Source organism: Oryctolagus cuniculus, chromosome 17 (genome assembly GCF_051225735.1).
Source record: "Oryctolagus cuniculus isolate XC-2025 breed Fujian yellow rabbit chromosome 17, ASM5122573v1, whole genome shotgun sequence".
NCBI lineage: Eukaryota > Metazoa > Chordata > Mammalia > Lagomorpha > Leporidae > Oryctolagus > Oryctolagus cuniculus.
The window spans coordinates 23,253,865-23,277,353 of NC_142883.1; the positions used below are offsets into that span (position 1 = coordinate 23,253,865).

The following is a 23,489-nucleotide window of genomic DNA, read 5'->3' on the forward strand; positions in this document are numbered from 1 at the left end:
TGGAAGCCTTCCGTAAAGGGAGGCAGGGATCCCTGGGCTTGCTGGCCTCCCCTCTCCTAAACCCAGAGGCTACAGCAATGGGTGAGCGTGCAGCGGGCTGGGGGTTGCAGACAGGGAGCAGGCCTTCACAATGAAAAGCCAGGGGCCCAAGAGCCAGGATTCCAGCCCTGGAGCCAAGGCCATCTGCCCCCTCCTCACTGGCCAGCCTGAGACTGGGACTCAGGCACTCGGGGACCCTGGGGAGGGCCTGGGGCAAAGAGCATCAGCACCTCCCTGCTCCCAGGTACCGGGCAGCTCTGCTGAGTACCTGCACTCGACTTGGTAGTGAGTGGGCACCCAGCATCCTCACAGACCCAGAGAAGCGCTCAAGTAGGAAGTACTCAGCCATGAAAGTGATTCTCAAAATAAATGAGCGCCTTTTTGGTGAGTCACGATGGAACATGTATTGCCTATTATAGACTGAGGTCGAAGTTTGAAAGCCACGGTCTTGGGCATGACTGTTTCTGCAGGCCGCCCTGTGCGTCTGAAACACACAGCCCACTCCCGGGGCGGCTCGGCCAAGCTGTAGAAGCAGCACCCTGCTACGGAGGCGGGGTTGGGGGAGGGGGGGGACAGGGCAGGGGTGGTGGTGGAGAAGGGCCCAGCAGGTGGGCGACCTGAAAGCCAGGCCCTCGCCAGCCTCTGTCCCAGTCCTTGCACCCAGAGTGACACTGGACAGCTGAGCGTCCTCCCTTGTGGACGCGGAGACAACTGCCTGCCCACGGCGGCCCTGCCCAGGCTTGCGGTGCACGCCATAGGCGTGTGCCCCAGGACCCCACACAGGCTCTTGCCTGTGTTCCGAGTTGTGGCTCGCAGTAGTACCCCGCCCCCACCCCGACATCCAAAATAAGATTCCCCTCAAACAGCCACACAGGCTGCGGGGCTGTGGCTCTGCCAAGCAGGAAACCGAGGCTTAGTTTTCTGGCCACAGGTGCCCGGGAGGGAGCTCGATGCTGGGGCCCAGCGATCTACCGCCCTCTCCCTGTGTCCACCCCAACCAGAGCAGCCAGACCGTCCCAGGCCATCCCAGGCCCAGGAGGTGGGGGGCCAGTAGGCAAACCCAGTTGGGGTTTTCACACAGGAAGGAAGCGCACGCTGAAGTGGGGGAGGAGGCGAGGGAGGGCGGAAATGGCAGCTAAGCCAGCACCCAGAGGCAGCCACCCCGCCCCCAGCCTTACACCCACGGCACCAGGAAGAAAAGCAGAACCACTTCAGAAAGCGGGGGGGGGGGTGTGACGTAGTACACAGTGCCCTCCCCCCAAAGTAGGGGCCCCTCCCCCAAAAGTATGGGGGAAACACCACATGGGCAGAGGCTGGCCCAGAAAACCCCAGGTACCCACAGAAAGACACCTGGGAACCCCAAGCCCTCCCCTCTGCTCAGGCAACCGCCAGCCAGGCCTGCCCAGGACGGGGCAAGGAGGAAGGGCGGCAGGGGGCCAGGGGCTTACGTTACTGATCTGGTCCTGGGTCTTCTTGATTCTCTGGAGCTCGGGGGTGTCTGCCACCACGCTGAAGCCTCTGCCCTTGTTCTTCTCAAACTCCTCCTTGTAGCGCACCTGGCAGGCGGGGAGGGAGGGAAGAGGCACAGGAATCAGGTGGCCCAGCCTGTGGCTCCCTCGGAGGCAGCAGCCGGCGCAGACAGGGACAGGGACCAGGAGAAAGAGCCTGGTCGGAATCCCCCGCTCCAAGGCGGAGCGGAGCCTCAGCCGAAAAGCGTTAGAATAAAAATGACAGTGACAGTGACAAGCCACTAACATTCTGGGTGGCAGGCGCGCATTTATGCAGGGTCTTTGGAAAGTTCCCAGAATTGGGTATCAGGAAAACACTACACATGGATTTCAAAAACAATTTTGTGCCAAAACAAACATCATTAATTCCACTTTCCACCAACTTTTCTTAAAATACCCGCCTGTCTGTGTGCGGCTGTAGGTGAGCACGCACCGTTCATTCCACTTTACAAAGAAACTGAGCCACCGGGGCAAAGCCCCTGCCCATGTCACAGGGCTCAGGACAGGATGAAAACCCTTGTCCGCCTGACCCCTGACCCTTGTCTGCCTGACCCCTGACCCTTCACCCCAGCTCCCAGGCCTGGAAACTCACAGGAAGAACATTCTCCCCAGAGCTCCCACGCCTGCCCGGGCCTCACCCAAGAGGGGACGCGGCCCCACCTGCCAGGAGCTGGGGTGGGGATGGCCCAGAAAGGAGGCAGTGAAAGCCCTAGGCCCCAGGCCAGGGAGCCGGGCAGGCTGGACACCGAGGCCACCACACGGGAGGGGAGGGACGGGCTCCAGGGAAGAACGATGAGCCACCACTGCCCTCCTCCTCCGAGAATTCCATGGAAAACTCGAGTCAGACATCAGCAAGGACTTCCATGACACTAAGGGGTTTGCAACATGAGGAACAGCCTGTGGTCGCCTGGGGGTCCCACAGAACAGAGCAGAGGCTGGGACCCCTCGTGGGACCGGGAGCGGCCTCCTGGCCACTCAGCCGCCATCTGTTGCAGGCCCCACCAGCTGTCTGGACTTCCTCCACGGGCTGCAAACAGGTCAGCTCAGGACATGGGGTCAGGACCTTGGGGGTTTCCAGGATGACGAAGCCCAGCCAGCTCCCAGGCTCGGAGCGGCCAGCTGGTGACGGTGACAGCAGCAGCCAGCCATACTCTGCCCAGGCGAGGGCCACGGCCACACCTCTCAGGCCCTCTGCGCAACCACCCCACCCCACTCCCAGGGCTCAGGGGTCCTTGTGCGTGGTGCTTCTGCCCCTCTGTTGTGATCCAGACTGAAACAAAGGCCAGGCCTGGATGCGCCAGCTCCCATCAAACCAGCAGTTAGCCGTGGACTGGGGCCCAGGCCTGCTCAGCACCAGCCCGGCCTTCAAGTGCCACGTGCAGGTACAGAGCCGGGTGGAGCAGACTTGAACCTGGGCTCCCTCTCCCACTTGCTTGCTGGCTGATCTTGGGCCCATGACGTAACCTCTTGAGCCTCAGTCTCCACATCCGTAAAATGGGAATCCCACCCAATAATGAGCATGGGTGAGGGGGTGGGGGGCAGCCCTCGTACACGCTGCCGAGGAAGGACATGGGAGGGCTTCAGCATTGTCCAAAGGCTGACAAACGCGCTTCCCCGCGCCTTCCCCTGCCCCCTGCCCTTTCGGGGATCAGGCCCCTAATCTGGGGAAAATCGCCATGGCGATACCACAAGCACAGCAGCTGGTTCCCAGGCTTGGGGCGGGGCAGGGGGGGGTGCTAATTCATTCCACTCCCGACACAGGAAGCCCACACAGGGCAGGACTCGGGGATGGGGGCGGAGGGGATTAGCTGGGCCAGGGGCCACTTTGCTGTGTGTCCCTGAGCAAGTGGGCTCCCCTCTCTGGGTTCCCTGAGGGGGTGGACTAGCCGAGCTCTCAAAGCCCGCCCACTCAAGTCTGTGACCATGTCTCTTGATGGAAAAAAAAAAAAAAACAATGAGGCAGAGAGACAGAGAGAACAGGAGTTTCCATGTCCTGGTTCACTCCCAGATGCCATCGGCAGGGTCTGGGCTGGGGCTGAAGCCAGGGACTCAACACAGGTCTCCCACGTGAGTGGCAGGAATCAAGCTGCTTGAGGCATTGCCACTGCCTGCTGGGGTGCACGTTAACAGGAAGCTGGGGGGCCGACCCAGCATCCCACATAGGCACTGGTTCGAGTCTCAGCTGCTCCACCTCCGATTCATCTCCCTGAGAATGTGCCTGAAAGCAGTGGTGACCCAAGTGCTCGGGCCCCTGCACCAAGGTGCGAGCTGGATGCAGCTCCTGGCTTCTGGTTTCAGCCTGGCCCAGCCCTGGCTGTCGCAGCCATCTGGGAGTGAACCAGCAGATCTCTGTCTCTCCTCTCTCTGGATGTAACTCTGATGGAACTGGGCCAGTCTGAAGGCAGGGGTCAAGAGCTTCTTCCAGGTCTCCTACATGGGTGCAGAGGTCCAAGGAACCTGGGCCATCTTCTACTGCTTTCCCAGGCCACAGCAAAGAGCTGGGGGGGAAGTGGAACAGCCGGGTCTTAACTTGCACTCATATGGGTGGGATGCCAGGGCTACAGATGGCAGTTTAAGCTTTTATGCTATAGTGCTGGCTCCAATAAGTAAAACTTTTTTAAAAAATATATATTTATTTGAAAGGCAGAGTTGCAGAGAGAGAGAGAGAGAAAGGTCTTCCATCTGCTGGTTCACTCCTCCCCAGATGGCCACACAGCCAGAGCTATGCCAATCCATAGCCAGGAGCCAGGAGCCAGGAGCTTCTTCCGGTTCTCCCACGTGGGTGTGCAGGGGCCCTAGCATGTTGGCCATCTTCCATTGCTTTCCTAGGCCACTGCTCGATTGGAAGTGGAGCAGCCAGAGGCCATAAGGAATGCTGGCACTGCAGGCAGCGGCTTTACCCGCTACGCCCCATCAATAAATAAATCTTAAAAAAAAAAAAAAAAAACTAAACAGGCAGTTGAAATGAAACCCAGTTTTTCTGATGTGGGATACGGGCATCCTAGCCTGGCATGTAAGCACCTTTGGGCCCTGACTATGGAGAATTAAGGTAGGAAAGGTTCTCAGAGGAGCCTCGCGGTGCTGGAGGGGGCGGCAGAGGCCGAGGGGGAGGGCCAGCCGCGGAGGGAAGGCACAGCCTGGAGCCCCTCTGGCTCCCTCCTCGCCAGGCAAGTGCGGTGCTTTGCCTGTGACGATGGCTCACCAGGGCATCAAGGGGCCTCTGTGGAGGGAAGGGACCTGCCCAAGGCCACTTAACCTAGCTGCCAGCCAACAACTTCAGCGGGGTGACTGCTTCCCTGGGCGGTGCCCAGGCCTCGCACCCTGGCAACTCCCGTGTTAGGGCCAGAAATGATGCCGGAGGCCCCTGGCACGCAGGTGGGCAGCAGCCATGAAAGCCTCCGCTTGTATGCAGACTCCTGGTGCTTCTCTCTGCATCTGTGTCCTTCCTCACTTACCAGACAACGGCAGGTCGGGGCAAAGCCTGCTGAAGGAACGCCTCGAGACAAACAGGGCAGCACAACGTGGGAAACCACGGCCCTGACGACCCGGCAGAAGAAAGATCATATCTTTGAAAGAAATTTATTGGCCGGTGTCACGGCTCAACAGGCTAATCCTCTGCCTGTGGCGCCAGCACCCCGGGTTCTAGTCCTGGTTGGGGCGCCAGATTCTGTCCCGGTTGCTCCTCTTCCAGTCCAGCTCTCTGCTGTGGCCTGGGAGGGCAGTGAGGATGGCCCAAGTGCTTGGGCCCTGCACCCGCGTGGGAGACTGGGAGGAAGTACCCAGCTCCTGGCTTCGGATCAGCGCAGAGCGGCCATTAGGGGGGTGAACCAACGGAAGGAAGACCTTTTTCTCTGTCTCTCTCACTGTCTAACTCTGTTTGGCGGAAGGAAGGAAGGAAGGAAGGAAGGAAGGAAGGAAGGAAGGAAGGAAGGAAGGAAGGAAGGAAGGAAGGAATTCATTGAGCAAAACACGACACTCATAGTTCCTACTTATACTGTAGCTGCTACGTGTTGGGCTCCCATCATGGGTAACCCATCCCCTCCTAACACAAAAGAAATCAGTAAAGTTAATCACATATAAGGGCCCCTCACAAAGCTGGTGGAGAGGGACCAGTGCTGTGGCACAGTAGGTTAACCATCTGCTGGCATCCCACATGGGCACCGGTTTGAGTCTTGGTTGCTCCACTTCCAATCCAGCTCCTTGCTTATGGCCTGGGAAAGCATTAGAAGATGGCCCAAGTGCTTGGGCCCCTGCACCCACGTGGGAGACCTGGAAAAAGCTCCTGGCTCCTGGCTTCAGTTTGGCCCAGCTCTGGCCATTGTGGCCACTTGGTGAGTGAACCAGCAAAGGATGGCCCAAATGCTTGGGCCCCTGCTGCCCATGTGGGGGCCTGGATGGAGTTCTAGGCTCCTGGATTCAGCCTGGCCCAGCCCCCGCCATTGTGGTCATTTGGGGAGTACACCCGCAGTTAGAACATCTCTCTCTCTCTGTGTGTGGCTCTGACTTTCAAATAAATAAAGAAATCTTAAAAAGAAAAAAAAAAAAAGGAGTTTTGGGGGCCAATGTTGTGGCACAATGGGTTAAGCTGCTACCCATGACACCAGCATACCATATGAGAGCCAGTTCGAATCCTGGCTGCTCCTCTTACAATCCAGCTCCCTGTCAACAAATCTGGGAAGGCAGCAGAGGATGGCCCAAGTGCTTGGGCCCCAGCCACCTATACAGGAGACCAGAGACCAGGGTGGAGTTCCAGGCCCCTGGCTTTGGCCTGGCCCAGCCCCACGTGGAGAGTGAACCAGCAGATAAAGATCACTCTCACTTGCTCTCTTCCCCTCTCTCTCTGTAATTCTGCTTTTCAAATAAAATAAGTCTTAAAAAAAAAAGTAGGAGTTTCATCTTGGTGCCAAATTTTTTTTTCATAATACATGGAAAATGTATTTTATGACAAAGCTATACAAGGATTTCAAAAAAATTTTTTTTGCCTCAAAATAAACTGATACCTTTCTTCCATTTTCCCGCCAGCTTTTTAAAGGACCCTCATGAAGACAGATTATGAGAAAAGCCAGGGCCAGGGGCAACAGGCAAGGTTGCGTGTCCGTCCTCTCCCTTCCAGGGAACAGGGACCCTGGTGTGTGGGCTCCACGCTAGACATTGCCCTGCCTTGCCCCCATCCTCACCACAGTCTCTGGAGACACACACACACACATCCCACACCGCTTCCTCGTTATAGCTGAAGGCACGGGGTGGGGTGGGGGGGGGCACAGAGACGTTCAACAACCTGCCCAAGGACACACAGCTGGTGCAGCAGAGCTGGGAGCTAGCTCAGGCAGGAGGGACGTGCTGGACACAGGAGCCAAGGCAAGCGTGGATCCCTGTTCCCCCTCCCCGCCGTGGCAGCTCTCACAGCACCATGAGGGTGACAAGGAAGGGAAGAGGAGATCCCTCCTCACACTCTGCCCGGGCTGGGGGTCTCACTGAACCCCCAGCCCTGTCCCACCCCAGGACTGCGGCTGGCACTCAGCGTGGGGCTGGGGAATGGAGGGGCAGGCGGAGCTGCGGTTCAGCTGCCAGCTCCCTGCCTCACCCAGGGGTCATTTGTGGACAGCTCTGTGGTTACTATCCCTGAAGCGGAGGCTCCAGGTGTCCCAGACACCCAAGGTGCCACTTTAGGGACCAATATAGAGATGGGAAAACAAGGCTGAAATAGCACGGGCAGCCTCCCGGAGGTGGAGAGGGGCTGAGGCACCCCACGGCAGGGGCCCTGGTCAGGGCGTGGGGGCGCGGGGCAGGCAGAGGCTCCCACAAGCAGCTGGAGCTGGCCCTGCCCCCATGACAGTGGCCACAGCAACCAGAACCTGTCACCAGCCCCAGCCAGGCCAGCTCAACCCTTCCCAACCTTGGAGCTGCAGGTCCCTCCCCCGGCCTCAGGGTCCCTGGGTTGCTGTTCCCATTTTACTGGTTAGGAGGCCAAAAAAAAAAAAAAAAACTCTGTGGGAGGACCCCAGACCACAGGGCGGCCAGCCCCCGCATCATGGGAACGGGCTGTGCATGCAGCAAAGCCGGAACTCCCTTGCCGGCACCCCCCTGGGCATGGGCTGAGCTCAGCTCCGTCTGTCCATCTGTCGGCTCCTGTCGGTGTCCCTCCCGGCTCACCCACCCAGCTGGTGGCCGCCTGGAGTACAACTGTGGGAACTTCACTCCTTACCTGCCCTTCAGCAGGTGGCTGTGAGGACTCACGGGGTGTGGCCCTTGGAGAGCACTAACAAAAAGTGACTGCTGGGGTGGGCTGGGGGCACAGCAGGTTAGGACCGCCGCTTGGGACACCCGCATCCCGTAACACTGGCGTCCTGGTTCCAGGCCGGCCATTCTGCTTCCACAGCCACTTCCTGCTAATGCAGGCGATGGCTCATGGCTTGAGCCTCTGCCACCCACACGGGAGGCCTGGTGGAGTCCCGGCTCCCAGACCGGACCTGGCATTTGGGGAGTGAACCAGCACACGGAAGATCTCTCATTCTGTTGCTCTTTCAAGTAGATGAAAATATACGAACGTTTAAAAACAGTGACCGCCCTTCTCCTGAGTTCCCAGCCTGCCCCAGTGAGCAGCAGGCCAGGCCACGCAGCGGGTGGGGGCGGGGCCGGGAGCCTCCAAACCCTGTCTGTGGTGCCTGCTTGGCCTGCAAGTGGCAGGGGCCGACCCTGCCCCTCAGGGATCAGCTACCTCCAAGCTTTAGTGGGGCTGACAATGGCAGAGGGAGCTGAACTTCTCCTGAGAGTAGGGGTGTGCACACGCACGTTCAGTGCCCCTGGACCTGCACCTTGGCCAGGCCGCCCATCTCCCAGCACCGCTTCTTCCAGGTCCCTGTGACCCCTGTGGAGCTGTCGCGGGCTGGGGGCTGTGGAACAGCAGTCAGGGCCTGGCGGGCAGTGGCCCGCACGCACCGCTGCAGTCTCTGGCGATCTTCTGGCCGGGTGTACCACGGGGCCCTCCGCAGCCGTGAGCTCTGCTGAGGAACCACAGCACTCAGGCCATAGCAGGGGCCAGGCCAGGGGAGGGAGGTCCAAACCAGCAGTCCCTCCTGCTCGGCTCCACCACGGGACCCTTGGGAGGCCTGACCCTCGGACCACACCACAGCTGCACACGTATGTGGGAGAGAGAAGACTGGAGCCTGGTCTGGGAACCTCCCTCACTGCGAGTGTCAATCAATGGGGAGAAAAAGCCGAGCTTCTCCCGGCCTGTGGAATGGGGCGGACAGGTCTCCAGTGCACCCCGAGTGGAACGAAGCACGGAGCAGGTGAACCAGCTAAAGGAATGCGCAAAGCTGCAGAGTTCTCAGCTGCGCCAGGGACTGCGTGCTTCTCACCAAGGCAGGGACTGTTCTAGGGCGTCAGACGCAAAGGCGGGGAGGCCTGGGCCGGCATCGGGGCGCAGAGCATCAAGCTGCTGCCCAAGAGGCTGGCATCCCATATCAGAGTGCCGGTCGAGTCCAGGCTGCTCCACTTCCCAGCTAATGCACCTGGAAGGCAGCCAGAGGTGGCCCAAGCTCTTAGACCCCTGCCATCTGCCCACGTGGGAAACCTGGATGGAGTTCAGGGCTCCTGGTTTTGGCCTGGCCCAGCCCCATTTAAGGAGTGAAAGAGTAGATGGAAGATCTCTCTCTCTCTCTCTGCCTTTCAAATAAATAAGTAAATCTAAAACAAAACAAAACAAAACAAAAACAAAAACAAAAACAAAAACAAAAAAAAACCAAGTTGCAAAGTCTTCGGTTAGACAAATCCGCATGCAAAGCCAGCAGCGTAGACTTCCTCTCCAGCTGTGGTGAGGACGGTCATCGCCCAAGGCCCCGAGCGCCCAGTGGTTAGCTGGAAGCACTGTTGTCTCCCGCCCGGGGGACCTCAGCAAGTCCCTCTTCTGTGCACCTTCTTCACAGGCTGTTGGGCGGCCCGTGGGAGAGCAGCCGTGCACAGCCCTACACAGGCAGGCTGGTTCCGACGGGACCCAGACAGGTCACGTCAAGGTCAGGTGGCAGGCCCCGGGCATCCCATCTGAATAGCACTGGTTCAAGTCCTGGCTGCTCCACTTCCCATCCAGCCCCCTGCTAATGTGCCTGAGGAAGCTGGGGATGATGGCTCAGGTGCTTGGGCCCCTGCCACCCGTGAAGGAGACCCAGGTGGAGTTCCAGACTCCTGGCTTTGGTCTGGCCCAGTCCTCACTATGGTGAATATTTATGGAGTGAACCAGCAGATACAAAATCTCTCTCTCCGTCTCTTCTCTCTTCCTCTGTGGCTCTGCCTTTCAAGTGAATAATAAATACATTTTTAAAAGCTAAAAATGTCACTTGAGATGTCTGTATCCCAGACTGAGTGCCTGGGTCCAAGTCCCAGCTCCACTTCCAGTTTCCACCTCCTACTCACACACATCCTCGGAGCAGCAGGTAAGTAACTGCATCCCTGCCACCCCCTTCGGAGACCAGGCTGGAGTTGTAGGCTCCTGGCTTCTGCTTGGCCCAGCCTCAGCTGTTATGGGCCAGCGGACAGACTATCTCTGTCTCTCTCTCCCTCTGTTTCTCTGTGCTTCATATAAAATAAAAATAATAGGGCCAGGGTTGTGGCATGGCAGGTAAAGCCACCACCTGCAGTGCCAGCATCCCATATGGGCGCCAGTTCGAATCCCGGATACTCCACTTCTGATCCAGCTTTCTGCTGCCTGGGAAAGCAGTGGAAGATGGCCCAAGTCCTTGGGTCTCTGCACCCATGGCTCCTGGCTCCTGGCTTCGGATCAGCACAGCTCTGGCCGTTGCATGCATTTGGGGACTGAACCAGTGGATGGAAGACCTCTCTCTCTCTCTGCCTCTCCTCTCTCTGTATAACTCTGACTTTCAAATAAAATAAATAAATCTTTAAAAAATAAATCAGGAAGCAGGAATCCAACTCCAAAGGATCAGAAAAGACCCTCCCTCTTGTGGCCCAGGGACCCCCACAGTAGCCTCCAGGCCTGGGTGCCCTGCCCACTTGGCAAACTGCCCCCCTGTATTCTCTCATCTAACCCTTGAAAGCTCGCTGCCTCCAGAAGCCCTCCCAGCCGCAAGAGGCTTGGCTCTCCCTGGGCCAGAAAGCTGTCCTATCTCCTACCAGCGCGCAGCACTTGGGAAAGCCAGGCCCAAGGACAGGGCCCTTCTCACCCTGCCCTCCAAGGCAAGCAGAAGCAAACTCCCTGGGGCTCCCCAAACCCCTCCTTCGTGGGTGGCTGTGAATGGAGGGGTGAGGGAGGGGACAGCTTCCTGGAGGAGGTGGGCTTTAGCCTCCCCCTTCTCTGGAGAGGAGTCAGACGCCCACATCTATCCAACCTGCTTTAGGCAAAAAGGGGGCACACCCTCCCCAGTCCTTTGAGAGGCAGGAAATGCCCAGAACGTGGGTGCAGGTCTGGGGGCAGAGAGACAAGGCCAGCGTGAGGATTTTGCTAACCGCAGGGGAAGGAAGGAGCCATTGCCAAATCCGGGGCTTACAACAGCCTCCCGGCCCCGCCCCTCACCTGACTCTGGAGCTCGCTCTGTTGCTTGAGGCGCAGGTTTTCCGGGGTGTCGGCCACCATGGTGAAAGACTGCTTGGGGTAGTGTCTGCAGGATAGCAAAAAGAGTGGGGGTCACCCGGGTTTCTGGGAGCTCTGGATCTCTCCTGGTGACTTCCTCTTTCCCCGCCCCCGGCCACGCGGCGGCAAGCACTGCTCAGACCTGCAGGGCTGCAGGGCCAGCCATCCAGACACTCCCCGAGGGCTTCAGTCCACCTTGTCTGGGGGTGGTCATGGGGACCGGGCGGCCCAGGATGGCCCAGCCAGACAGGGGAGAAGATGGGGATGGGGAGAAACAGAGACCACTGTGCACAGGAAGGAAGAGCGAGAGGTGTAACAGGAAGACAGAAGTGGAAAGGGACACACATCCGGGAGAGCTTCCTGGAGGAAACGCTTAGAGTCCTGGAGGCTCAGCAGACAGACCAGCGTGCAACCAGAGGGCAGGTGACCTCGGGGTGACGGGTAACAGTCAGAAGTGACTGTTTCCCCGTGCTGAAGGGCGTGCCTGCCTTAGTTCATCAGATTCTCCCAGCCGCCCAAAGAGGTCAGGACCGTCACTGCTGAGGCCAGGGAGGCTGACCACGGCAGCCAAGACACACAGGCACTACGTGCTGGCGTCCAGACCAGCCCCTGCCAAGCTCCGCGGGCCAACAAGCTCAACAACACCTTTCACCTCTAGGCCCAGGACGGCACCCCAGAGACAGTGCTGGCGTGCCGGTCTCGGGAGCCCAGGCAGCCCCCCAGCCAAGCCTGCGGGGACCACCAGCCCCTCCCTCCACACAGGAGGACACAGCCCGCAGCCCTGGCGCTCCTCACCGCCGGCTCCCCAGTGAAGCGGCTGACAGCACGCGTCATCGGAGCGGGGAGGGCCTCTTCGGTCTTTTGTTCCTGGATTATCCCAAGCTCCCAGGATGGTCGCTGGTGCTTAACAAATATCCGTGGACTAAAAAATGTCACACTAGGCCCTGAAGCTGAGCCAGGGCTAGAACCTGCCTCTTACCTCCCCAAGTCACTGCCGCGTCCGCCCGCAAATCAGCTGCAGGGTCGGCAGCCCTGATGGGGATCTGGGTGTTGTGTGCTGGACTGGGGGTGGGGGTGGCGTGTGTGTGGCTGATCTTAGCAGGAGCCCCAGGGGCCATTTTAGCCCCCACGCCTCCTCCCCTCCTGCTGTGACCACTGCAGGCCCTGGTCCCACAGACGGCACCCAGGCAAGGGACAGATCTGCACTGGGATGTCCTTCTAGACCACACCCACCCCGGCTGGCCGACAATTTTGTCCCCCTGTACTCTCATTCAACCTGGTCTTTTCTCCAGCTACCTGTACCACCTGGGGCCTCAGCCCCGCCTGGAAACACAGGACTTCCCCGGGGGGCACCACTTGGGAAAGGCAGGACTTGGCTGCTGAGCGGAGGAATGAGCCGCAAGGGCCTCCCTCCCCTGCCACTGACTGCGGGGTGACCCCGGCAAGTCCTTCTGCCTTGCCATGGACCCGGCTGACTCTAGCTGGGCCCACCCCACCCCCACCCAGGTTCTGGTGGCCCAGGTCAGCCCAGGGAAGGAAGCAGCTTCCTCCGCAGAGGACAAAGCAAGTGGCTGGAAGGGGCGAAGGCTGCGGGGCCGGCCCCTGGGCTTGGCCCCGTGCCACTCAGCCTGGGCCACCCACACTGAGCCTTGGAAATTCCTGTGCAGGCCAGCGAGGGTGGCTGGGAGGCTGCTCCTACAGGAGGGCAGAAGGGATGGCAGCAAGATCGCCAGCAGGACTGGCTGGCCCTGAGGTCCCAGGAGGAAGGGCTTGAGACAACTCCCTCCCCCCACACCTCCGCATCTGTGAATATAGATCGAGTGGCAGGGGCGGGAGATGAAGAAGGACCTCCAGGCAGCTCTGGCCCCAAACAGGAAATCCAATCCCAAGAAGGCGGTGCTGGTGGCATTAGGTGGGGCAAGGCGGAGGCGGGCTGGCTGGCTGGCAGGCTCGACAGACGCATGTCGCAGGGGGCCACTCTGCAAACCCCGGGGCTTCCCACTCGCCTGCATGCGCAGTTAAAATGGAGGGCCACGCGGGTGCACCTGGCACGCGCCGCACACCGCACGCACCTCACGTACAACGAGTGCACGGCATGCCCGCCACAGTGATGAGCTCTCCTGGACATGGAGGCCAGCAGGTCCACACGGGAGCTGCACTGATTCACCTCCCACACCCCACGTGTGGGCCTCTGCTCCGTCCCCTTCCACCCCAGCAGAAGGTTCATGAGCCCCTCCCTTGGGGAGCAAGTGCCTTGGATGGGGCTGGGAGGGGGTTGGCAGATCCTCATTACTAAGACCCCCATCTCAGCCCGTCCCAGCTGAAACACTAATCCCATGGAGGGGAGGGTCTACCAGCTTGATGATGATTTGGCTGGATGGTGGGGGATCGATTTTAATCCTGCCTCAGACTAACTAGATTAACGAGGCGCTGCAGGGACTCCAATCCTCTACCCTCATCCCCTGAGCCCAACCCCAGGCAGCCAAGCAGTGGCAGACGGTGCGGGCTGCATTCCTCCTGCTGGTCAACCCGTCCCCTCCCCACAGCCCCCAGCCCTGGCGACGGCCCTGTCTCTCCCTTCCCCTGCTCGCTGCGCTTCAGGTTCCCATGGCAACCTCATCCTCAGCTCCAGGCAGGAGAGCAGGAGAGCAGGGGGAGGTTATGGGGAATGGAGATCTGGGAATGGGGGAAGAGATGCAGACAGGAAGGGGTTCTCAGCGAGGAGGAGCCCAGGGCGAGGGCAAACCCGGAGGCAGGTGGGGCACACAGGTGCAGTGGGTGTCTCCAGCAGGGAGCCGCGCAGTGCCCCTCCCCCCACCAGGGTTTCTAAGGGGGCTCCGCTGGATCTGACCTCCTTGCAGAAACAACCGCAGGGAATTCCACGTCTTCCTCCTCTGCGCCACCCCCTCCCGTCAGCTCCCAGCTGCGGCAGGTGCGTGTGTCTGTGCCAATGTGGATGCTGAGAGGAGGGGCCCACATCCCCGCTAGAGACCCCGCTGGGACCCCAACCCCAAGAAAGACTGGGTCATGGTGAGAGAGAGGGGGTCGGGGCGAGGAGGCCGGGTGTGGAGCCGAGTCCGGTGTGCAGCCGGTGCTGGGCCCCTGGTTCAACACCCCAGGTAGGGGGGCTCTCTGCAGGTGCTCCTCCCCAGCCCTGCCTGCCAACAGGGCTCTGGGGGAGACAGCCATTGACACAGAGAGTCGGAGGGGCAGGGGCAGGGACCCAGCATCCGTGAAGGCAAAACCGGGAAGAGCTGCAGCCAGCGGAGGGATGAGGCAGGGCCACCAAGCAGCTATGGGCGGGAGAACCAAAGCGACTTCTCAATGTGTAACGACCCCTGCACATTCCCACCCCAAGGCCTCAGCTAGAAAAGGCAGGCTGTACCACTGCGCCCATTTTACAGGTGAAGAAACTGAGGCTCAGCATCAAGGACAGGACCTCTGTCCAGTACACTCTCCCCTATCCCACAGCAGTCCTGTCAGCTAAGGGTGGCTGCTTTGTGTGTGCCAGGTGGACCTCCATCCCCCTGTTCCCAGAGCTCTGGGAAAGATGTGCTTGACAGGGTCAGTGCAACACAGGTGCTTTGTCCTTCAAACCCAACCCAGCGGTCTCGGCCACCCCAGTCAGGGGCTGCCTGGGCCTGAGAACTTTCCCGAAGTAGGCGTTTCAAGAGACCAGGCAAGGACCAGAGGGGATGCAGGAGAGACGCTGTCCCTGGGACCCTCGGGATCACCTCCCTACTCAGAGGAAGTTCAAGGTCGAGGGACGCACGGGTACCAGCCACACACCCCAGTCCTGCCACGAGCTACATCCCAGAGGCAGAGCGAAAACAGACCAACTCCCGCTTTCCCCTGGAGCCCCACCCCTTCCAGGCCTGGGCCCCTTCAAAAACCACAGCTTTGTGCTCAAGGAGGAACAAAAATACAGCAACAAAAGCAACAAGGAGCTTTTGGTTTTATGAAAAGAAAAAACAAAAAACCCAGCCCTGACATCCTGCCTCTGGAGAGCGCTGACTCTGAGGGCCCTGCCGGGAACGCCGCCCGCGGGCTGCAGGCCCAGCTCCCTGCTAACCCAGTTCCATCCGTCCCAGGGCCTGAGGGGCTGCAGCGGCAGGGAAAGGAAGCAACAAGCAGGCATTGTCTGACCAGAGGAAACAGTCCAGGCCATCGAGGCTAGACACAAGGAAGAACTTACCAGCCCCCAGCGGTTGCAGACAAAACGAAAAATGAAAAAAAAAAAAAAAAAAAAAAAAAGCCTGCACCAGCCAAGTTGAGCCCAGAAATACTGGGCCTCGGTTTCCTTATCCATAAAAGGGGTTCACTAGGAGGCAGAATGAGCCCTGAAGCTCCTTGGGCCCTGATCTCTCTGAGTGTAAGAGTTTAGGGGTGAGTATCATGGGGGTGCTGCCTGGGGACTCCATTTGGCCACTCTGGTTGCCTGCTTGCTACGTCCCCCCCCCACCAGCGCATAGCCTGACCTTCCCACTCCGGGGGCCATACAGCTCCTGAGAGGCCTGGTCCAGACTCCCCTCTTCCTCATCCGACACAGGCAGAGAGCTCTGGGGTAGCAGGAAAACCCAGACTCCAAGTCATTCTTCAGAGGAGACACGGCCTGCTGGAATCCAGACACTGAGGCCCCAGGCCTCTCCCCCCGCACAGCTCCCAGCTGAGGCCTGGGATGGGGCAGGGACACTGTTCCTGGCTCTCCAAATGAGGGACACATCCACCCTCCCCAGCCCCTTATACCACAGCCCAAGGAAACTGCAAGGTGAACCCCAATATCTGAAGTCAATGATCCCCACTTGACACCCCAAAAGGTGTCAACCCCCTCCACAACTCTCCCCCACCTCTGCAGGCCCCCAGGAGCAGAGAGGGCAGGCAGCTTCTCCGCAGCCCTGACCTCAAACTCCTGGGCCATTTGCATGGAGACAAAGAAGCAGGTTTGTACCAGGCCAGGGCTGTGGGAAAATTCTGTACACAACACAAACAATCCAGGGCATAAACTTCTCCAACCAACAGAGCGGCCTCACCCCACCCATCCAGAAGCTTCAAGAAAGAATTCGCTTAGCGGCTCTCCCACCGCTGGACACAGCACAGGCAGGGCTGTGGCCTCCACCTTGCCACAGCGACGCCTCTGTGGCTGCCTGAGAGGGGAAGTGAGCGCAGCCCATTCATTCAGCCGGGCTCGCCCAAGGCGCTGGGCGTGCACCAGGCACATGTGCAACTGCACGTCCGTGAGGGTCACCACGCACACAGGCCGGTGGGGAGCTCTAGGCCATGTTCCCGCCCCTGCCTCACCCCCACACCAGCCTGATGCGAGGAGAGAAGCACACAAGGGCTTTGCATTGCTTAGAGTCTGCTTCCAGATCTCAAATCTCAAGTAACACAGCCTTCTTCTCTCTTGATTGCTCCCTGCAAGATCCTAGCTTGGGCCAGAGACCATGGAGGCCCCCCTGCATGGCCAAGTCCTTGGCAAAATGCTGGGGGAGACCTCCTGCCCCGCAGAGCCCCGCCCAGGGCTTGGCCTGGCACAGGGTGGGTGGTGCTGCAGAGGCAGAAGCCAGGACAGAAATCAGGGGAAGTGACATCCTGGGAGCCTCAGGGCTAAGGCGCCTGAATGCCACCGAAGCATAGTGCCAGAGGTAGCAAGAAAACAGGAGGGCAGCGCTGGCATCCCATGTGGGTGCCAGTTTGTGTCCCAGCTGCTCCAGCTCTCTGCTCTGGCCTGGGAGAGCAGTGGAAGATGATCCAAGTCCTTGGGCCCCTGCACCCATGTGGGAGACCCAAAAGAAGCTCCTGTCTCCTGGCTTCAGATTGGCCCAGCTCCAGCCAGCATCCCATTTCAGTTCTAGTCCCAGCTGCTCCACTTCCGATCCAGCTCCCTGCTAATCTGTCTGGGAGAGCAGGGGAAGATGGTCCCTGCACCCACATGGGAGTCCTGGATGGAGTTCCAGGCTTCTGGCTTCGTCCTGGCCCAGCCTTTGGGCCATTTGGGGAGCGAACCAGCAGATGAAAGATCTCTGTCTCTTTCTCTCTGCCTTTCAAATAAATAAAATAAGTCTTAAAAGAAAAAAAAAAAAAAGGAATGGCAGCAAACAACTGCCCAGTGCCAGGCACACAGCAGGCGCTCCGTGGTTCAGAGTCCAGCAGGCACTGCTCGCAGGTGGCATCTACATGTGGCTCGTCCTGGAATGCCCAGGTCTGGCTTGCTGGCCCACACCAGCCGCTCAGCAGACACCCACGGAGGCGGCACCAGGCCCCGGGCAAGGTGCAACCACAGGCAGAGCGAAAGGAGGCAAGATCTCAGATGGCTGAAGTCTGCCCCTCACCCAGGGCCCTCCCAGGGAACAGCCCCACTGGGCCAAAGGGCAGCTGGGAATGGCAGAGCCAGAGCTGGAAAGCTGGAGGGGAAGCCTGCTTGTGGCTGACCTTCAGGACAGAGTCGGGGGCCGCCTCAGCCTTTGCATGTGCGAGGCAGCAGCCAGGACGCCCCAAGCCCCAGCAGGAGCCCCCCACCCTCACTTGTTCTGGTAAGAAAGGGAAGCTGGCACTTCGGCACCAGGCTGTGAAGACTGACAACAAGGACAAGCCTTGGAGCTTTCTCCAGCTCTGAAAGCTCACTCATTCTAGACTACTGGACTCTCAGGAGCATCGTGCCCCTGCCACCCCCAGAGTCTAGCCTGAAGTGACCCAGCAGCCCAGGGGTTAACTGTGCTGGCGCCCGCCTGGGACCCCACCCCACTCCCCAACAGAGGGAGGAAGTGGCAGAGAATCAGGGCTTGTGTGAGCCCTTAAGAATTCCAAGAATGTCCCATTTCCCTTGGGGGGTGGCGGGGTGAGCCAGGGGGAGAGATGGGGGTTGTTAACCACAGGGGCAGAGAGGAAGAGCCAGGACAGAGCTGTGACCCTTCCCCAACCCCAGGCAACCTGCCCAGGGCCCCGGTCCTTCCAGGAGTGACACGGGCACCATTCACACGGCTTCTTAGAAACCTGTTTTCCCAGCCCCTGGCACAGGTTGGCACACGGCAGCAGCAGGAGGGCATGAGTGACTTGGCTCCGAAGGGATGGGGCAGCCCCTCCCAAGGGGTTCAAGTGCCAACCCCTTTTAGACAAATTTCCAGTTTCCCTTCCTGGCTAAGCTTTAGCTGGCAAACAGCCTCTTGCCTGAGATTGGAAAAACAAAAAACAGAAAGTAGGCTTAGGCCAGAACCTCAATGCAACGGAACACAAATCTTGCCACCTGCTTGCAAGTGACCTGACCTTCTGCAGCTCCCCAAGCAGCAGGGGCTGGCCGAGAGGGCCCCAGGGCCCTGGACCTGACACTGACATTACACTTGCTACAGTGAGGTCACCTTGAGGATGGAAGATGTGGTACTGTCTGGCACCGCCCAGCACGGGAGAGCCGTGTCTCTCTGGGAGGGGGTCCCCACCCCACTGCCCCCCACTTTCCGCCAGGCTGCAGGTCCCAGCACAGGAGGTCCACAAACCAAGCTAACTACACTCAGCGCATAGGTAGAGCAGACTCTTCATGCTGGCCCTGAGCTCCAGAGCTTTCTCAAAGGGGCCAAGGAAGAAGGGGCCCTCAAAGCCAAGGAGGTGCCCAGGAGGGAGGACAACAGCCCCCACTCTAGACCCAGAGACAAGGCTGGTTGCTTATTCTTGGTAGACCTCACTGGGTGAGGGGGCAGTGGAAGAGAACACACTTGCTTTACTGCCACATGACCTTATGTAAGTCCTCCCTCTTCCCCCCAAGCCTCAGTTTCCTCATCTGGAAAATGGGGCTAACAACAGCCCTTGACGACAAAATGCGATTCATATGTAGGGAGTCAGGGGAAGAGGTGCTGAGCAAGGTCACCTTGCGGTTATCAGAAGGGGCCCACCCAGCCCCCGCCCAGGGCAGCACTCACGCGTTGCAGTAGGGCTTCTTCTCATAGCCCTTGTAGTTCTTCATGTTCAAAGTCATCTTGCATGTCTCGCAATGGAAGCATGCTTTATGCCAGAACTGGGGACCAAGAGAGAGGGAGGACACTGTCAGAGACCAGGACTTCAGGGAGCGGGGCTCAGGCCCTAGGGAGGCTCGCTCAGGAGGCCTCCACCCTGGGGGCAGCCTTAGGTCCCCAGCTGTGGTGCAGGAGACTACCACAAGGCCCAAGTGAGCTGGGGGCATTTCAGGTCACAGGTTCCGGCCCCTCCCACCCCAGCATGAGAGCTGTCAGGAGGAGAGGAGCCGGGCAGGGAGCGCCCAGTCACAGAGGTGGCAGCTGCCCCCTGAGGGTCAGTTCCCTGAACACCTCCGACGCCCCAGGCCCCAGGACTGGAGAGGCAAAGCAGCCCCAGGGTGGCTGAGCAGCAGCTGTGAACACCAAGGGGGTGCTGCTTGGCTCCAGCCCCCATGCACACAAGCCCAGAACCCAGGCAGTCCCAGCTCCCTCAAACACAGGAGCCCCCAAGGGCACCCTGGTGATGCTCCAGCCCATGTGCCTCCTCTTTCCGTGGGAGCCCCCACCTCCCAAACCACCAGAGTTGGGTGGGTGGTCCAGGCTGGGAAAGCACAACACACACCCTTTCCACCCTCCCCTGGGCTCCCACCAGGGTTCTGAGAGCTTTGCAACAAAGCCTGGGAAATGGAGCCCCGTGGGCTGTGTGACCTTGGGCAGGCCCTGGCCCTCAGAGCCCATCTCCTTGTCTGCAGGATGCAGTCTCCCAGCCATCCCTCCTGGGTGGGGGAGCGACGGAGCAGCAATCACTTAGCAGGTGCCAGGCACGGCAGGTGTGGACCCCAGCCAGTAACAGCAGCTCACACTGGGGGCTGTGTGTGCCAGGGTACAGGTGTGGCTTCACAGTGCCAGACCACAGCCCCAGGCATGTGTGCGAGAACAAGGGACAGGTTAAGACTCCACAAAGCCCAGGGACCTGGAACTCAGCTGCCAACTAACTGGCAGAGGAGAGGTGATGAGGGCAGGAGAGGCTGTACCATATGGTGTCCCCATCAGAAGTCCATGCCAGTGAGGTATAAAGCGGCCCCAGGCAGCCCAGGAGGAAGCCCCAGGGTCAGCCCCACCCAGGATCCCTGCTGCTGGAACCCAGGCCTCCTGGTGTCACGGTTCCACTTCCTAGCAGTCTAGGGGGATACCCCTGACCCCCAAAGGAAGAGGTCAGAGGTCAGGCAAGGACCCAGGAAGCTGTCAGAGGTGTCAGGTTCTTGGCTAATTTGGTCAAGGAATTCCCCCAGAGTGGCATTTTTCAAAATGCATTTCCTCAACCAAGAGCTATTTCCCAAGAGGCTGGGATCCAACCTCTCCCACCTTAACCAAATGCCACCAGGGCCACAGCCTTCGAATAGGGTTTGTTCCCCAGCCAGGAGACCCAAAGGAAACACCAAATGGTGGAATATTAAACAAACTGATGAGAACCACCGCCACCCCCAGGAGCGGGGAAGGCCAGCTGTTAGTCCTGCCCCCCCCAACCTGGGCCCACCCCAGAGTCCCAGCCCCTCTCTCTTCACAAAGCAGCCGCCACGACCCTCCAAGGGCATAACCCCAACACATACAGCTCAAACAGGGCGCTTCCTAAGGCCCCCCAAGTGACAGCTGACTCCCTCCGCCGGTGGCGGGGAGGCTCTGGCAGAGCGCCCCAGCCGTGTCACCACCCAGTCTGCGGGCCTCTGCCTGCTCAGCTGCACAGGCCCCTGCCTGGGCCCCCGCCTTCCCCCAGCCCACAGGGGCCTGCCAGGAAAAACATTCCCCGGAATCCAGACCGTGACCCACTTTCTCACACACACACTCACGCACGACGTGTGCACACACGACGCACGGCGTCCCAGGCCCAGGGCCCTCTGAGGCTGCCTCCTGATCCGCTGGGGGGGGAGATGGGAGGAGAGACACAGTCACCCTTTCCCCAGCCTGCAGCCGAGGCCCGTGGACAAGGGGCACCAAGTGCCCCGACCAGGCTTGGGGTGCAGGACTAACACCCGGTCCAGGGGTTCCACAAGAACCCCCCGGGCTGCCACTGGAGGAACGGAGCCCTCTTCCAGTGGCTGGAGCCTACTTCCGTCAGGAGCTCTTCCCAACCCAGCCCCAGGAACCCCGTGCTCTCAGCCAGGAAGCACAGTCACTCTTCCCTCCCGGGAGGCTCAGGGGCAGCGAAGTGGAAACAAGAAGTAACTGATGACCTCCGTGTCCACATCTGTAAAGTAGAACTTGAACCACCGGCTGGGGAGGGGCAGGGCAGGGCAGCAAGGGCAGCACCTAGAATAACACCCAGCACCGTGTCACTCTCCTCCCCTCTCTCCAGGGGGCCCAGAGGGTCAGGAGAATCCAGCAGCTGCGGCCAGCGCCAGCGCGTCCTCTCTGGGGAGGCAGAAATCAACCACCCCTGCGAGCCAAGCCTGGGCAGTACACCAGGACCCCAGGATGAAAGGAGCCCTGTCCTGTCTCAGCCACGTCTGGGAAGAGGTGGCGACAGCCCCCCAGTGACCACGGAGGCCAGGGAGATTCCAGCAGGCACTCCCAGGCCTCAGGCCAAGGCACCTGCGGCTCACAACTCTAACCCCTCCCTCCTGTGGCTGCCGGAGCACCCAGGGCTTCCCCCGCTCACAGAAACCAGCCAGAACCCCGGCTGCAGGGCTCCCCAAACCTGCTGAGACCCACTTGAGAGTAAGGCCAACGCAGGCTGGTAGGGGCAGAAGCCCTGCAAGGATGCCCCTCTGCTGGCTTGGGCTTGGGCCAGCTCCCGTTCCTCGTGGGCTCTGAATCTGGGCGGGGGTGGGGGGATATGGTAAGCGTTGGGTCACCTATGCCTGGCACCTTGCCCTCTGCACGTGGGTTGCCTGGGGCGGCTATGACTCAGAGCTGGAGTACGAGACCTTCCCTTCCCTTCCTGCTGCCTGGGGTCATAGTTCCCCTGCCACCCCCGGCCCCACCCTGGCAGGTCCACCAGCCTAGCTGTGTGGGCCTCCTGGGTCACATTGGCTTAGTGCCAGTAGTATTTCCAGGGCTCTAGCTTCCCCACCCTCCAAGATAGCCAGAGCCTGGGGCATTCCTCCAGACAGGGTCCCAAAGGGGTTGGGCCCCCACTCTGGCACTAATAAAACAGGATAAATCAAAGTCTTTTTTTTTTTTTTTTTTTTTTTTTTTTTTTTTTTTTTGCAAAACACAGCAGCAGAAGAGCTGAGCAGAAAGAACTTTGGACGCAAATTCCAACTGAGGGAGAACACGCCCTGCCATCTCTCCGACCTCTGTGAACAGGGATATTCGCTCACAGGTTCCATCCCACCTGCCGCTGAGGCTGCTGGGAAACCCATGCCTGGCACCCTGATTGTGAATGGAAGGCACACGCTGACCGCGCGGCACTCAAACCTGCAGCTAGGAACCGGCAGCAACAGGGCAGGGGCTTTGCTCCTTGGAAGGGAGAAGGACCCAGAGGCCCTCCTGATGGGGGATTCCAGGGGAAGTGGCAGCAGACCAACCCTCCGTCTCCACCTGCTTTCCGAAGCCCGGGAAGCGAGCCAAGGGGGACCGATGTGGCCAATCGTCACAAGGCCAGTCCCCAGATATGAAGTAGGTGCTCAACAAATATTTGTTGAATGAATGAGCGAATGAGGTCACCCCGATTCGCACCCCCCACCCCCACTCCGGCTCTATTCCCAGAAGTCCTCTGGAAAGGCAAACCTCGACCTCCTTCCTCAAATACCCTCAGCAGCAACACACAGAGTGCAGGGCACGCTGAGCCCTGGGGGCTGGGGGCAGGGTGCCTGCAGGGCTGGCATAGCTTTTACCCACCTATGCCTCTGGGAGATAAGGCTCAGGGAGGGAAAAAGGCTTAGTACCATGGACACAGCCTGTGCTCTGGCCACACTGTGGCTAACCCGTGAGTCTGCTTTGACTTTTGTTGTACAAGGGAAGCCTTGGGAAGCTGGTCGGCATTTGCCCGGTCCCAGGTGCCAGTCCAGCATCCTCCGGGCACTGGCTCCACATTCCGGGTTCCTATCCTTATTACCCGGATGGGGTTGGGAGGCAAAGGTGTGACACCTGGATATTCCGGTCACCTGCTCAGTGAAGGGAGGTGAAGCCTCTCCAGGCCACTTCCTGCATGGAAGAATCTCCAGCTCCCCCTGAGCAGGGCACCGCCCCCTCCCCCCCAACAAACACCATCTTCCAGACAGGAAGAGAGAGAACAGGGAGGGCACCTTGCAGGCCCTGTATCCTGGGGTGCAGGCCCCCACCCCCTTCCCCCAGGATACAGAATTCACCCAAGGTCTCCTCCCTATTATAGGGGAAGTTGGTGTGGGCTGGAGACAGCATAGGGGAAAAGTAGGCGGGGCACAGTCGAGACCACACCCCTTCCAGACACTCCGG

The 23,489-nt window shown here is 59.7% G+C and overlaps 1 protein-coding gene across 1 annotated transcript in view; it reads right to left on the reverse strand.

The window, feature by feature from the left end:
* The window catches only part of LASP1 (LIM and SH3 protein 1), a 40,198-nt gene that overhangs the window by 14,736 nt on the left and 1,973 nt on the right, over positions 1–23,489 (reverse strand). The window contains 3 exon segments of the mRNA NM_001082778.1: positions 1,488–1,595; positions 11,077–11,161; positions 19,041–19,135. Coding sequence (NP_001076247.1) covers positions 1,488–1,595; positions 11,077–11,161; positions 19,041–19,135 — 288 coding nt within the window.